At 43.9% G+C, this 15,368-nt stretch overlaps 1 protein-coding gene across 6 annotated transcripts in view; it reads left to right on the forward strand.

The window, feature by feature from the left end:
- sfmbt2 (Scm like with four mbt domains 2) overlaps positions 1 to 15,368 on the forward strand; it is a 225,592-nt gene that overhangs the window by 19,962 nt on the left and 190,262 nt on the right. For all 6 annotated transcript variants that reach the window (XM_068059522.1, XM_068059517.1, XM_068059520.1 and 3 more), the window contains exon 2: positions 1,531 to 1,710. In XM_068059522.1, coding sequence (XP_067915623.1) covers positions 1,566 to 1,710 — 145 coding nt within the window. In that variant the 5' untranslated portion in view covers positions 1,531 to 1,565. The remainder of the gene's footprint in view (positions 1 to 1,530; positions 1,711 to 15,368) is intronic.

Here is a 15,368-nt window from a genome sequence, read left to right on the forward strand (position 1 = left end):
TAGTATAAAATGGGTGGTTGTTGGTCGGTACAGACTCGGTGGGCCGAAGGGCCTGTTTCAGTGCTGTATCTCTAAATAAAATTTAAAAAAGTAAATAAGATCAGGTGGCAGGTTGTTCAACCTTGCCTGTCTTAGAGCGAAGACCAAAGTACGGAAGGTCCTCATCAGGGAACTCCTCTTTGCTGACGATGCTGCATTAACATCCCACACAGAAGAGTGTCTGCAGAGACTCATCGACAGGATTGCGGCTGCCTGCAACGAATTTGGCCTAACCATCAGCCTCAAGAAAACGAACATCATGGGACAGGATGCCAGAAATGCTCCATCCATCAATATCAGCGACCACGCTCTGGAAGTGGTTCAAGAGTTCACCTACCTAGGCTCAACTATCACCAGTAACCTGTCTCTCGATGCAGAAATCAACAAGCGCATGGGAAAGGTGTCTGCTGCTATGTCCAGACTGGCCAAGAGGGTGTGGGAAAATGGCGCACTGAAACGGATCACAAAATTCCGAGCGTTTCAAGCCTGTGTTCTCAGTACCTTGCTCTATGGCAGCGAGGCCTGGACAACGTATGTCAGCCAAGAGCGATGTCTCAACTCATTCCATCTTCGCTGCCTCCGGAAAATCCTTGGCATCAGGTGGCAGGACCGTATCTCCAACACAGAAGTCCTTGAGGCGGCCAACATCCCCAGCATATACACCCTACCGAGATAGCGGCGCCTGAGATGGCTTGGCCATGTGAGCCGCATGGAAGATGGCAGGATCCCCAAGGATCGTACAGCGAGCTCGTCACTGGTATCAGACCCACTAGCCATCCATGTCTTCGTTTTAAAGGTGTCTGCAAACGCGACATGAAGTCCTGTGACATTGACTACAAGTTGTGGGAGTCAGTTGCCAGTGATCGCCAGAGCTGGCAGACAGCCATAAAGGCGGGACTAAAGAGTGGCGAGTCGAAGAGACTTAGCAGTTGGCAGGAAAAAAGACAGATGTGCAAGGAGAGAGCCAACTGTGTAACAGCCCCGACAACCAATTTTATCTGCAGCACCCGTGGAAGAGTCTGTCACTGTAGAATTGGCCTTTATAGCCACTCCAGGCGCTGCTCCACAAACCATTGACCACCTCTAGGTGTTTACCCATTGTCTCTCGAGACAAGGAGGCCAAAGAAGAAGATGGTGGAGGAGCAAGTTTAATCATGTATTGTCAATTGTGACAAGTCTTTTTCTTTTTCTTTGGTTGCAACACATGTAAATGTGTCAATTTGAACTTTGTTTTTAGCTAATTCAAGGCCAGCTCTGCTTTATTCCTGAGATATTTTGATTTGGATGATTTCACACTTTAATTGTTAAGACTGACGGACTATAGGCAATGCACCTGCAGAGAGATGCAATAAAATTGGTTAATCAGAAACAATGCATGTTTAAAGTGGAGAGATTAAATTTGTGGGTATTTTGCCTCCAGCTGCTCTGTTTGGTATATGTGAACAGGATTGTTTTTGATTTGTTTGTGCTAATTTTCCTTTTCTTCTGCAGAAACAGTTTGAGCAGCATGAACTAAAACAGAGGAAATGGTTGAATGCTTCAAACAGGCTTTATTGTCCTTGGAACAAGAAACCAGAAAGCCCTTGATTTCAAGTATGCAAGAACCAACAACTTTGTTTTTAGAGAAGACTCAAAGTCCAGTTAATTTAAATGGAGAGCAGTATGACTCAGGTACAAATTCAGTGTTTGTGTCTTAATTAAAAAGCCAATTAAAAATGTAGAAGAAAAGGATTTAAATTTAGTTACCATTTGAATATTTAGGTTATATTTTTCAAAGCTTATAACTGAAGATAATCTCTTTTTCCTACGTTGTTGGTTTCCTGATACATATGACGGAATTTTACTGGTTCCCAGGTGGCCGGTAAAGTGTCGGAGAGCTGCTTCGGGACGGTTGCACGACGCAGTCCCGCTGCCGGGGAAGCTTGCCAGTAGTGGGAATGGCAGCAGCTCGGCTGCCCACCGAATGGAAAGCGGGTAGCTAATTTGAATGATTAAGGGCCCAATTAAGGGCAGTTGTGCCAGTGGAGGAGTGGCTGCCAGCTGCATGGAGATGGCCTGCCAGCGGGTTGCAGGGGGGATTATTGGAGCCAGAGGCTCCATGCACAGGGAGAGGGCCGTTGACAGCAAATGCCATCCCAATGCTGCTGCTAGAGGGGTTTTCTCTCCATTCTGTGGGCCATGTTTGCTTGGCCCACGTAAAAAGTTACTTAATGCTCACCCTTCTGATGGCATCTTGAAATAGAGGCGCCTTCACGTTCTCTCTTTCTGCCTCAGTAACAGCCATCTCTCAGTGGTGCCTGCCCGCTGTCCTTAATTGGCCACTTACCCAATCTGCCAGCTCTTAATTGCCTCCTCCTGGCAATATTGCCGGGGAAGTCTGGCCTCCCGCCCAAGCGTGCCGACCACCCAAGAACCACCCCAATCACAGATTTCCACTACTTCGACAAAATCTCACCCATAGTTTATGTCTGAAGAATAATAAGCAGTTCATCTTTGGGAAGCAAAGTTTTCTAAGCAAGTGCTATCCAAGGTCCATTGATATTGTTTTGTGATGTTATGTTGTTGACATATAGAGCATTTAAAAAATAAAATTAAGCCCTTTCTGTTTCAAATGATGGTAATTGGCATTTGGAAAAATGCTGTGATGTATATAGCATACAAAGCTGAGATATGCCGCTGCAAAGTAAGAGAATAAGATTGCAGCTTGTCATAGCTCATCACAAATCTTATTCCACTTCTTCATATGGGGGGGGGCAGAGATTGGAATAGCCTGAATTTTACAGCCCCCCCAACGTTGGGGGTTGTGACAAGGAGGGCCGAAAAATGCCTCTGGCAGAGGCCCACCACAGGCCTCGATGTCGGGAACGCCCGGCCCGATATTGCCAGTGGCGGTGACGGAAGCCAAATTTGCATATGTTAAATAATTGAAACGAAGGAATAAATGACCTACCCACTTCCGCCATCCATTCCAGTCCGATATTGGTGCCGATGGCTGGCACTCCTGTGCCTTCGGATCCCCGTCCAGGGATCTGAGGTGGAACTGTAGTGGGGAGGGGGAAGCAGGTAAGTTTTTAAGTGTGGGAGGTGTGCGGAGGAGCAGCATCAGAGTCATTTCATTGGTGTAGGGAATGGTGGGAAGGGATAAAGTTTAAAGTTTCTGAACTTTGGTGGTGGAAAGGTCAGGTGCACAAGGTAAGTGTTTTGGGGGTGGGGGGGAGGGCAGGTAATAATTTCCATGGTTATTGGGGGTGGATGGGAGAAGGTCAAAATAAATTTATTCAATTTTTTAATTTCACTGCAGCTTTAAAAATGTAAATTAAATGGCAGGGCTCAGAGCCCTTTAAAATGGCATCAGTGCCTGCACAAAGGCTGCTGGCGCCATTGCCGGGGATGGACAGCCCACCCCTCCACATCATCTGGGTGGGCAGCTGTCCTGGCCATTTAAATGAGCCTCCACGCTGAATATCATGGGGGCTCCGCAACGTGCGGTCCATGTGGGCAGACCACCATTGTTTACATCGGTTGCGGCAATGTAAAATGCAGCCCTGTGTATTTATTGGGGGAATTGTGTGTTTATATTCTATGTGAGTCATTCACCCAATAGGAAAAATAATTCAGAAGGGCTGAAAGAAGAACCTGTACATGCCATACAGAATTGGAAAGGACTAACAGAGAAAGAAACAAAGATAGGAAATGGGAGAAAAGGTGGAAAAAAAACTTTTAAAAAATTGGCAGGAAGGTCATCTTAAAAAAAGTAGGCAAGAGTTGTAGAACCTAATTTAGTGCCTTATTTGCATAATCTGGATATACAGTAGTGTCTACTTTTAATTGACTTTGTATAATAATTCAATTTTAACACTAAATTTGCACTTCATTGTACTATTTATGTTGCTTAATTCGAATTATTGGATAATTTTTAGTTCAAAAAATGACTGAATTATTAGGAGAAATTTTTATTTACTCGTGCACTTGTCCTCATCATAGTCCAGTCCAAGAATGCAGTACCCAAGTTTTGCATGTTCTTAACAAGGAAGTATCAGAATGCTGATTCTCAGCTGATAAGGCAAAGTACTGTATTTGAGTTATGTCACAACAGGGTGCTTTTAAACTGCTAGTATCTCTTGGACTTCAAATGAATATTTAAAATCAAAAGACATTTGCCCAATTCAGTGGATTGGAATGGTTTGTTTTTGTATTGTAGCACGATGGGTTATCGTCACCTATGCTGTAAGTCTGGTATAGGTAGCCAAAGCTGCTGTTTGTGCTATCAAGACATTCTTGTTAAACTGGTATTTGGTTTCATGAGATAGTGTAAATGTTTTTTAGGGAGCTAACTGGAAGTTCAGCAAAATATTGTTGGAGTTTATTATAAGAGGGGTTATTTTCTTAGTTATCAGTCAGTTTTTACAAGGCAAGAAATTGGATTTGAGGCATTGAGATTCGCTTTGGACATTTTTTGTCTTGCCTGTTTGAATTGCCCATTCTGTGCTTACATGGAAAATTTTTAATGCAGTGTCAGTCTGCCAATTAAGACACCAATAAAAGAGGCAGCTGTCCTTTAAGTCAGTGCCATTGTCCACCAAGATTTTAACCTTATGCTACAAAGAATTTGGGCCTACTCAGTAGGTTTAAAGCCTCGATTTTAAGGGGTGGGGGGTGGATCCGTTGTGTTTGAGCCCCGCAGCGGCAAGCGCATTCAGAGATTACAGGATGTGAATATCATTGGGCTCCAATCTGCATATTTAAACAGAACACTACCAGCTTGTGGCGGTGTCCTCCTTACTTTCTCAAAAGCACAGGTTATTATTCAGACCTGTCAGGAAGGCAGCAGGATTGGATTGGAGGGGGCATATTGTTCCCTTCATTTTAGCTGGAGTAAAACTTTGAAGATTTTGAGCATCAAAGATAACTGTTGTGGTTGAGCAAAAGCAACTAATTTTGGGCATACACCATCTATATGTGCTTTGATAGATTTGTATATTATCGCTAAACATACACTCAATATGTAATGATAATATCTGATTATATGTTTTGTTTGAAGCAGTAAGTCATGAGTTTGATTGAAATAATTAACCTTGACTCGAATTACTGGAATCAAGGAAGGCAAAAATGTCCATGATGCCCAAGAGGAATGTTTGGGGCACTCTTTGCTCTGCTGGTTTAGAACTTTCCAGTTTATCATATTGGCATCTTGTAGCTCTTATCTATTAAAAGAAATATTTTTTTGCCTCATGACCAGCTCTGGAGTAGGAGGCCCCGATTCAAAGGAGACGGGTTGCACCTCAACAGGACTGGGACCAATGTCCTTGTGACAGTAGTGTGATTGGGGAGTTTTTAAACTAAATTGGCAGGGACATGGGAGCCAGCATATAGAAGTAGAAAAAAAGAATAAGGAATAAGATGCATAAAGTGAGAGAAATGGATAGTACTAGAGAAGGGAATATATGGAAGGGGACTAAGAAAGACTATGAGGAATACAAAGGCAGGTTTACAATGCATGTATGTAAATTGATAAAGTGCAGTAAATAAGGTTGGTGAGCTACAAGCACAAATACAAGCTGCATTCACCGTAAGTTCATTGGTTGGTAAATAACTGCTAATTTGAATTACCTATTCTAAGTTGATTTCAAATTAAAGGTGAATAGGAGAAATATTTTGCAGATTGAAAACTAAAGACCAGTTGGAAATTTAAAAAGCAAATTAAAATCTAATTAAATAAAATAGAGATGCAGGGCCAGGCAATGTGTTGTACCTGCATGATGTGGGAGCTGGTGGACCCCATTGTGGTTCCTAGTGACCACATCTGTAGCAAGTGTTGGCCGCTCGAGGAACTCTGGCTCACAGTTGATGAGCTGGAGTCTGAGCTTCGGACACTGCGACGCATCAGAGAGGGGGAGAGTTACCTGGACGCTGTGTTTCAGGAGGCAGTCATACCCCTTAGATTAATTACCTTGAATTCAGCCAGTGGTCAGGGACAGGGGGGTGTGACGATGAGTGAGGCAGGTAGAGGGATCCAGGAGATAGTGCTGCAGGAGCCTCAGACATTGTCCTTGTCCAACAGTTTCGAGATTCTTACTCCCTGTGTGGACGAGAGCAGGGACTGTAGGGAGGATGAGCAAACTGACCACAGCACTGTGGTACAGGGAGCCGTTCAAGTGGGGGGAGAAAAGAGAAATGTAGTCATAATCGGGGATAGTATAGTTAGGGGCATAGACACTGTTCTCTGTGGCTAGGATCGAGAGTCCCGAAGGCTCTGTTGCCTACCTGGTGCCAGGGATCCGGATGTCTCATCTGGGCTGCAGAAGAACTTGGAGTGGGAGAGGAAAGATCCAGTTGTCATGGTCCACATTGGTACCAACGATATAGGTAGAGCGAGGTTAGAGGTTCTGCTGAGGGAATATGAGCAGCTAGGGGCTACATTAAAAAGCAGAACCACAAAGGTGGTAATCTCCAGATTGCTACCTGAGCCACGAGCAAATTGGCAAAGGGTCAATAAGATTAAAGAGGTAAATGCGTGGCTCAAAGATTGGTGTGGGAGAAATGGGTTCGAATTTGTGGGACATTGGCACCAGAACTGGGGAAGGAGGGAGCTGTTCCGATGGGATGGGCTCCACCTGAATCATGCTGGGACCAGAGTCCTGGCGAATCGTAGAACTATGGCTGTAGATAGGGCTTTAAACTAAATAGTGGGGAGGAGGGTTCAGTTACATGGAAAATCTTTGGCCTCCTTGTCTCGAGAGACAATGGGTAAGCGCCTGGAGGTGGTCAGTGGTTTGTGCAGCAGCGCCTGGAGTGGCTATAAAGGCCAATTTTAGAGTGACAGACTCTTCCACAGGTGCTGCAGATAAAATTGGTTGTCGGGGCTTTTACACAGTTGGCTCTCTCCTTGCGCTTCTGTCTTTTTTCCTGCCAACTGCTAAGTCTCTTCGACTTTCCTCTCTGCAGTCCCACCTTTACAGCTGTCCGCCAGCTCTGGCGATCGCTGGCAACTGACTCCCACGACTTGTGATCAATGTCACAGGACTTCATGTCCCGTTTGCAGATGTCTTTAAAGCGGAGCCATGGACGGCCGGTGGGTCTGGTACCAGTGACGAGCTCGCTGTACAATGTGTCCTTGGGGATCCTGCCATCTTCCATGCAGCTCACATGGCCAAGCCATCTCAGGCGCCGCTGGCTTAGTAGGGTGTATATGCTGGGGATGTTGGCTGCCTCGAGGACTTCTGTGTTGGAGATACGGTCCTGTCACCTGATGCCAAGGATTCTCCGGAGGCAGCGAAGATGGAATGAATTGAGACGTCGCTCTTGGCTGATGTACATTGTCCAGGCCTTGCTGCCATAGAGCAAGGTACTGAGGACACAGGCTTGATACACTTTGACTTTTGAGTTCCGTGTCTGTGCGCCATTTTCCCACACTCTCTTGGTCAGTCTGGACATAGCAGAGGAAGCCTTTCCTATGCGCTTGTTTAATTCTGCATCGAGAGACAGATTACTGGTGATAGTTGAGGCTAGGAAGGTGAACTCTTGAACCACTTCCAGAGTGTGGTCGCCGATATTGATAGATGGGGCATTTCTGACATCCTGTCGCATGATGTTTGTTTTCTTGAGGCTGATGGTTAGGCCAAATTCGTTGCAGGCAGCCGCAAACCTGTCGATGAGATTCAGCAGACACTCTTCGGTGTGAGATGTTAATGCAGCATCGTCAGCAAAGAGGAGTTCCCTGATGAGGACTTTCCGTACTTTGGTCTTCGCTTTTAGATGGGCAAGGTTGAACAACCTGCCACCTGATCTTGTGTAGAGGAAAATTCCTTCTTCTGAGGACTTGAATGCATGTGAGAGCAGCAGGGAGAAGAAGATCCCAAACAGTGTAGGTGCGAGAACACAGCCCTGTTTCACGCCACTCAGGTTTGGAAAGGGGTCTGATGAGGCGCCGCAATGCTGAATTGTGCCTTTCATATTGTTATGGAATGAGGTGATGATACTTAGTAACTTAGGTGGGCATCCAATCTTTCCTAGTAGTCTGAAGAGACCACTTCTGCTGACGAGGTCAACGGCTTTGGTGAGATCAATGAAAACAATGTAGAGGGGCATCTGTTGTTCACGGCATTTCTCCTGTTGCTGGCGAAGGGAGAACAGCATGTCAATGGTGGATCTCTCTGCTCGAAAGCCACACTGTGCCTCAGGATAGACACACTCAGCCAGCTTCTGGAGCCTGTTTAAAGCTACACGAGCGAAGTCTTTTCCCACTATGCTGAGCAGGGAGATTCCACGGTAGTTGTTGCATGGAAAAACAGGAAGTTAAAGGAGAAGGTAGGAGTGCAGATTAGTGGTGAGGCTGCAAGAAGTAATAAACAGACGAATAAAGCATCAATGCTGAGGGACAGGTTAGGGGGTATAGCCCAAATATGAGTTCTATATACAAATGCACGGAGTGTAAGAAATAAACTAGATGAACTGCAGGCGCAAATTCAAATGGAAAATTATGATGTGGTGGCCATTGTGGAGACATGGCTGCAGGATGGTCGTGGCTGGGAACTAAATATACCTGGTTATAAAGTTTACAGGAGGAACAGGGAAAATGGCAGAGGGGGTGGAGTAGCTTTACTGATTAGAAATAGTATCACCTCATTGGTGAGGGAGGATATAATGAGGGGAAAGCATCCAGTGGAGACCTCATGGGTGGAATTGAGGAACAGAAAAGGATCTAAAACTGTAATAGGTGTTGTGTATAGACCCCCTGGTAGCAGTTCTGAGGTGTTAGATTGTATAAATGCACAAATTAGGCAAGTGTGTAACAAAGGCATAGTAGTACTAATGGGGGATTTTAACTTACACATAGATTGGGAGAGGCAGACTAGCACCTGTCAGAAGGGTAGTGAATTTCTGGAATGTGTCCGGGATAGTTTCCTACAGCAATATGTCCTAGATGTAACAAGGGGACAGGCAATATTAGATTTAGTTATGAGTAATGAGCCAAATTTAATTAGTAGCCTAACTGTGAGTGAACATTTATCAAATAGTGATCACAACATGATCGAATTCAAGGTAGCGTTTGAAAGTGAACGAATCAGCTGGTAGAATTTTAGACTTGGGTGAGACTGTCCATGGTAAACTGGGAAGACCCGTTAATAGGTCAAACGACTGAAGAACAGTGGAGAATATTTAAATAAACATTTAACGAAATACAGAGCAAGTATATACCCCGAGAGGAAAAAGCTCCACTTCACAGAAAAAACAGCCATGGACAACTAAAGAGATTAGGGATAGCATAAAACAAAAAGAAATGGCTTACAAAAATGCAAAACGCAGCACAGATCCGGCCGAATGGGATCGATACAAAGACCAGCAAAGGGTCACAAAGCAGCTTATAAGAGCTACTAAAAGAGATTATGAAAGGAAACTTGCAAGGGACATCAAAATCAATAAGAAGAAATTTTATAGTTATATCAAGGGAAAGCGGGTGGTCAAGAGCAATGTAGGCCCGCTAAAAGCTGAAACTGGAGATATTGTCATTGATAATGGGGAAATGGCAGACATGTTGAACAATTACTTTGCCTCAGTATTTACAGTTGAAAAGGAGGATATCTTGCCGGAAGTCCTGAAAAAATTAATAGCCGATAGGGGACAGGGACTGAATACAATTAACGTAAGTAAACCATCAGTAACAAGGAAATTAATGGAACTAAAGAGTGAGAAATCCCCAGGACCTGACGGTTTCCATCCGAGGGTGTTAAAGGAAGTAGGTGAGCACATTGTAGATGTCCTAACTATAGTCTTTCAGAGTTCCCTAGATTCAGGAGTGGTCCCTCTGGATTGGAAAGTTGCACATTTCACTTCACTTTTTAAGAAGGGTGAAAGGGGGAACCAAGGAAATTACAGACCAGTTAGCCTGACATCTGTGGTGGGCAAGTTGCTGGAGTCTATAATCAAGGATGACTGAACAAGTAGAAAAATTTCAGTTAATCAGGGACAGCCAGCATGGATTCATGATGGGAAGGTCATGCCTGACAAATCTCATTGAATTTTTTGAAGAGGTGACTAAGGTAGTGGACAGGGGAGTGTCCATGGATGTTATTTATGTGGACTTCCAGAAGGCATTTGATAAAGTCGCACTGTAAACTAAGGTAGAAGCCCATGGAGTTGAGGGCAAATTATTGACGTGGTTAGAAAGTTGGTTGAGTGATAGGTGACAGAGAGTGGGGATAATGGGTAAGTACTCCGATTGGCAGGATGTAACTAGTGGTTTCCCACAGGGATCTGTGTTGGGGCCTCAATTATTCACATTATTCATTAACGACTTGAATGATGGTATCGTAAGTCATATATCCAAATTTATGATACAAAGTTAGGCGGCATTGTAGACAGTCTAGATGATAGCATAAAATTGCAAATAGATATTGACAGACTAGGTGAGTGGGCAAAACTGTGGAAGATGGATTTCAATGCGGGCAAGTGTGAGGTTATCTATTTTGGACCAAAAAAGGATAGAGCAGGGTACTTTCTAAATGGGAAGAGGTTAAAAACAGTGGATGTCCAAAGATTCTTGGGGGTTCAGGTGCATAGATCTTTAAAATGCTATGAGCAAGTGCAGAAAATAATCAAAAAGGCTAATGGAATGCTAGCCTTTATATCCAGAGGATTGGAGTATAAAGACACAGAGGTTATGCTGCAGCTGTACAAAACCCTGGTTAGACCCCACTTGGAGTACTGTGAGCAGTTCTGGGCACCACACCTTAGGAAGCATATATTGGTCTTGGAGGGAGTGCAACGTAGGTTTACAAGAATGATACCTGGACTACAGGGGTTAAGTTACGAGGAGAGATTACACAAATTAGGCCAATTTTCACTAGAATTTACAAGGTTAAGGGGTGATCTGATTGAAGTCTTCAAGATATTAACAGGAAAAGACAGGCTAGATAAAATAAACTATTTCCACTGGTTGGAGATCCTAAAACTAGGGGGCATAGTCTAAAAATTAGGACCAGACCATTCAGGAGAGATGTTAGGAAGCACTTCTTTACACAAAGGGTGGTAGAGGTTTGGAACTCTCTCCCACAAACAGCAGTTGAAGCTAGAACAGTTGTTAATTTAAAATCTGAGATAGATAGATTTTTGTTAAGCAAAGATATTAAGGGATATGGGCCAAAGGCAGGTATATGGAGTTAGGCCGCGGATCAGCCATGATCTCATTGAATGGCAGGACAGGCTCGAGGGGCTGAATGGCCTACTCCTGTTCCTATCTTCCTATGTTCCTGTGGGAACATGATGCAGTAGCAATAACAGAAACATGGCTTATAAATGGTGGCTGGGGGAGCCCTGCCTCGGCCTTTTTTTTGCCCCCTGGCGCAATCCTCTGTTCTGGAGGTGAAGTTTCCGATGCCAGGATCTCCATCCCTTTAAAGACGGAGATTCCGCCTCCAAGAACTGCCACCCAATCGGGACGGGGAGTGGAAGGGGGTGTGGTGCGCCTGCCCATAAAATCCAGCCCAAAGTGTTCAGAAAAGATAGGGAAGGGAAAAAGGGAGGTGGGCTGGCAGCATTGATTAGGGAAGACATTGAAGTGTTGGAAAGAGAGATGTTCTTGAAGGGGCAAGGACAGAATCCATTTGGTTAGAGTTGAGAAACAAAAAGAGTATGATCACGCTACCGGGATATTCTTTAGGTCTCCAAATAGTGAGAGAGATAGGGGAGCAAATCTGCAGGGAAATCACAGAGATGTGCAAGAACTATATAGTGGTGACATTGGGAGACTTTACCTAAATATCGTTTAGGATAGTGTTAAAGTAAAGAGGGGTGGAATTTTTGAAATGTATTCAGGAGGGCTTCCTTGACCAGTATGTTTTCAGTCCAACTTTGAAGGAGGCATTGCTGGATCTGGTGCTGGGGAATGAGTTGGACTAAGTGTCTGGGGGGGAACATACCATACGGTTTAGACTAGTAATGGAGAGTTGCAAGGACCAATCTAAAGTAGAATATCTAAATTGGAAGAGACCTTATTTCAATGGGATGAGAAGGGATCTAGCCAGGGTAAAATATAACCAAAGACTGATAGGAAAATCTGTAACTGAGCAAGGGACGATCCTTAAGGAGGAGATGTTTTGGGTACAAGCTAGGTTCATTCCAACAAGGGCGAAAGGTAGGGGAACCAAAACCAGGGCTCTTTGGATGCTGAGGGAGATAGAGAATATGATGAAACAAAAAAAAGAGGGTTTATGATGCATGTCAGGTGAATTCTTCAAGTGAGAACCAGGTCAAATACAATAAGTTGAGAAGGGTAGTGAAGAAGAAAATAAGACTGGCAAAGGGAGAATATGAGAATAGAATGGCAGTCAACATAAAAGAGATCTGAAAAATCATCTACCGGCATGTAAACAGTAAGCAGGTAGTAAGAGGTGAAGTGGGCCCTATTAGGGACAACAATGGGGATATATGCTTAGAGGCGCAGGGCAAGGCTAGAATACTGAATGAGTACTTTGTAGCAGTGTTTTCGAAGGAAGAGGAATCTTACAAATATCAGTAGAAGCCGAGATGGTATAGTTAATGGATGGGGTGAAAATTGAGAGGCAGGATGTACTGGAAAGGTTGGCTATGCTTAGAGTGGATAAGCCACCTGGTCTGATGGCTTGCATCCCAGGCTGCTAAAGGAAGTGGGGATGGAGATAGCAAAGGGCTTGTCATAATCCTCCAATCTTCCGTGGATATGGGGAAGGTGCCAGAGAATTGGAGAGTGGAAAATGTGACACCTTCATTCAAGAATAGTTGTAAAGACAGTCCTAGTAACTACAGGCCAGTCAGTTTAACATCTGTAGTGGGTAAGGTTTTAGAAACAATAACCAGGGAAAAAAATCAAAAGGCACAAGGAGAAGTGTGAGTTAATTAAGGATAGCCAGCTCAGAATTGTAAAAGGCAGATCATGCTTGACTAATCTAATTAAAATGTTTGATGAAGGAACTAAGAAGGTTGATGGGAATGCATGTTGAATGGGATGTTGTTCTATATGAATTTTAAGAAGGTGTTTTCCAAAGTACCACATTAAAGGTTGGTTGAGGCTCATGGAATAGGAAGATCAGCATTAGCTTGGATAAAAAAATTGACTTCAGGGCAGAAAGTAGCAAGTCATGGTAAATGGTTGTTTCTCAGACTAGAGGATGGTTGTCAGTGTTAGGATCAATGCTTTTTTGGTACATACAAATAACTTGGCTATTGGAATATACAGTAAAATTTCAAAATTTGCCGATACCAAACTTGGAGGTGTGGCAGACACTGAGGATGATACCAATTGACTACAACAGGACATAGATAGGCTAGCAGAATGGACAGACAGGTGGCAAATGGAATTTAATATAGACAAGTGTGAGGTGATGTATTCTGGCAGGGATAGGATGAGGCAATATAGACTAAATGGTACAGTTCTAAAGAATGTGCAAGGACAGAGGGACCTTGGGCGCATGTGCATTGATCTTTGAAGATGGCAGGACATATTGAAGTAGTGTTAGCAAACCATATGGGATCTTGGGCTTCATAAATAGAGGTATCGAGTACAGAAGCAAGGAAGTTTATGTTGAAACTTTATAAAGCTCTGGTTAGGCCACAGCCAGAGTATTATGTCCAGTTCTGGTCACCACGCTTAAGGAAGGATTGAAAGACCTTGAGAGGGTGCAGAGGAGATTTACCAAAATGGTTCCAGGGATGAGGGAATTTAGCTACAAGGTTTAGGTTGGAGAAGCTGGCGTTGTTCTCCTTGGAGCAAAGGAAATTGAGGGGAGATTTATAGAGGTGTACAAGATTATGCCAGGTTTAGATAAGATAGACAAACAGAAGCTGCTCACATTAGCTGGTGGTACAAGGACTGGGGACACATTTAAGATTTTGGGCGAGGGATGCGAGAAAGAACGTTTTTACGCAGTGAGTGGTAATGACCTGGAACTCACGGTCTATGATGGTGGTGGAAGCGGATGGTCAATGATTTCAAAAGGAAATTGGATGGGCACTTCTGAGAAATTAACTTCAGGGCTATGGGAATAGAGAGGAGGAATGGGACTCATTGGATTGTGCTACAGGGTCCAGGCTTGGACTCAATGGGCTGAATGGCCTCCTTCTGTGCATTAATATCTCTGGCTCAGTAATTTTTCAGACACCTCAACTTTTGTCAGTGGTGATTATTATACTAGTTCTTTAATATTGCAATTGTTTTGAATTGATTTTCAAGTATTCTTATATTCAACATGAAAATCTGGAACGTTTTACAATTTGCTGTCAGTGAATGACTTTTTTTTGCTCTTTCTTTGCCTGGATTTTATGGTACTGATGATGGCAAAACTCACCGCCATTGCTCCTCTGAAATTGACAGCAACCTCTGGAGTTTGCACATGTGTAGTTAAATATGGAAATCCAGAAGTTGCTGTCAGTCGTTCTATGCTTCCACATACAGTGCACTGTTGAAGTCTCCGTAGATTGTAATCAAGTAGAACTCACACTGACAGTAACTTGTCCTTTTATGCTATTAGTGCAGCTTCCCTTTGAGAGGGACAGGCTGCCTTTAAGAAGAGAAGACTGACTGCACAGTGTGCTATTTGCACACGTTTTTTGGACCCCTGCTGTGTACTAGGGCAGCCAGCAGCATGTGCCCCACTCGGACCAACACTAGAATCATGTTTGCATGCTGCCTACCTCCACTTTTCCATTTGCTCCATTCTAAGCAGTTGGAATTCAAATGGATATACTGAAATAACAGTTTTATTTGATTGAAGTTTGTTATGTGATAATAAAGACCAGTAGGTCTAGTGTTGAGCATCTGTCCACCTGTTATGATGGCCAGATTTTGCTGTAGTAGCATGCTATCAGTTAGACTTGTCACTGCACCCAGCAGTTCATAACTTTTTTGCCACTAAGTTACTGAATTGATAATGGTGCAGTGAGGGAAACAGGGCACCTGAGACTTGAGTGAACAGGGCAACCAACAGTGTATCTTTTTAACCAATCAGATTGAAGGATTGAGAAATAAACAGTGGGAGGACTAAGTAGGAAGTAGAAATCAGAGTGGGTGATTTCAATGTCAAATGAAGCACAGAAAAAGAGGGGGAAAGAACAAAGAACAGTACAGCACATGAACAGGCCATTCAGCCCTCCAAGCCTGCACCGATCTTGATGCCTGTCTAAACTAAAACCTTCTGCACTTCCGGGGACCGTATCCCTCTATTCCCATCCTATTCATGTATTTGTCAAGATGCCTCTTAAACGTCACTATTGTACCTGCTTCCACCACCTCCCCCGGCAGCAAGTTCCAGGCACTCACCACTCACCACTCAAAGAACTTGCCTCGCACATCCCCT

This window comes from Heterodontus francisci, chromosome 27, assembly GCF_036365525.1.
Source record: "Heterodontus francisci isolate sHetFra1 chromosome 27, sHetFra1.hap1, whole genome shotgun sequence".
In the NCBI taxonomy this organism is placed as follows: Eukaryota; Metazoa; Chordata; class Chondrichthyes; order Heterodontiformes; family Heterodontidae; genus Heterodontus; species Heterodontus francisci.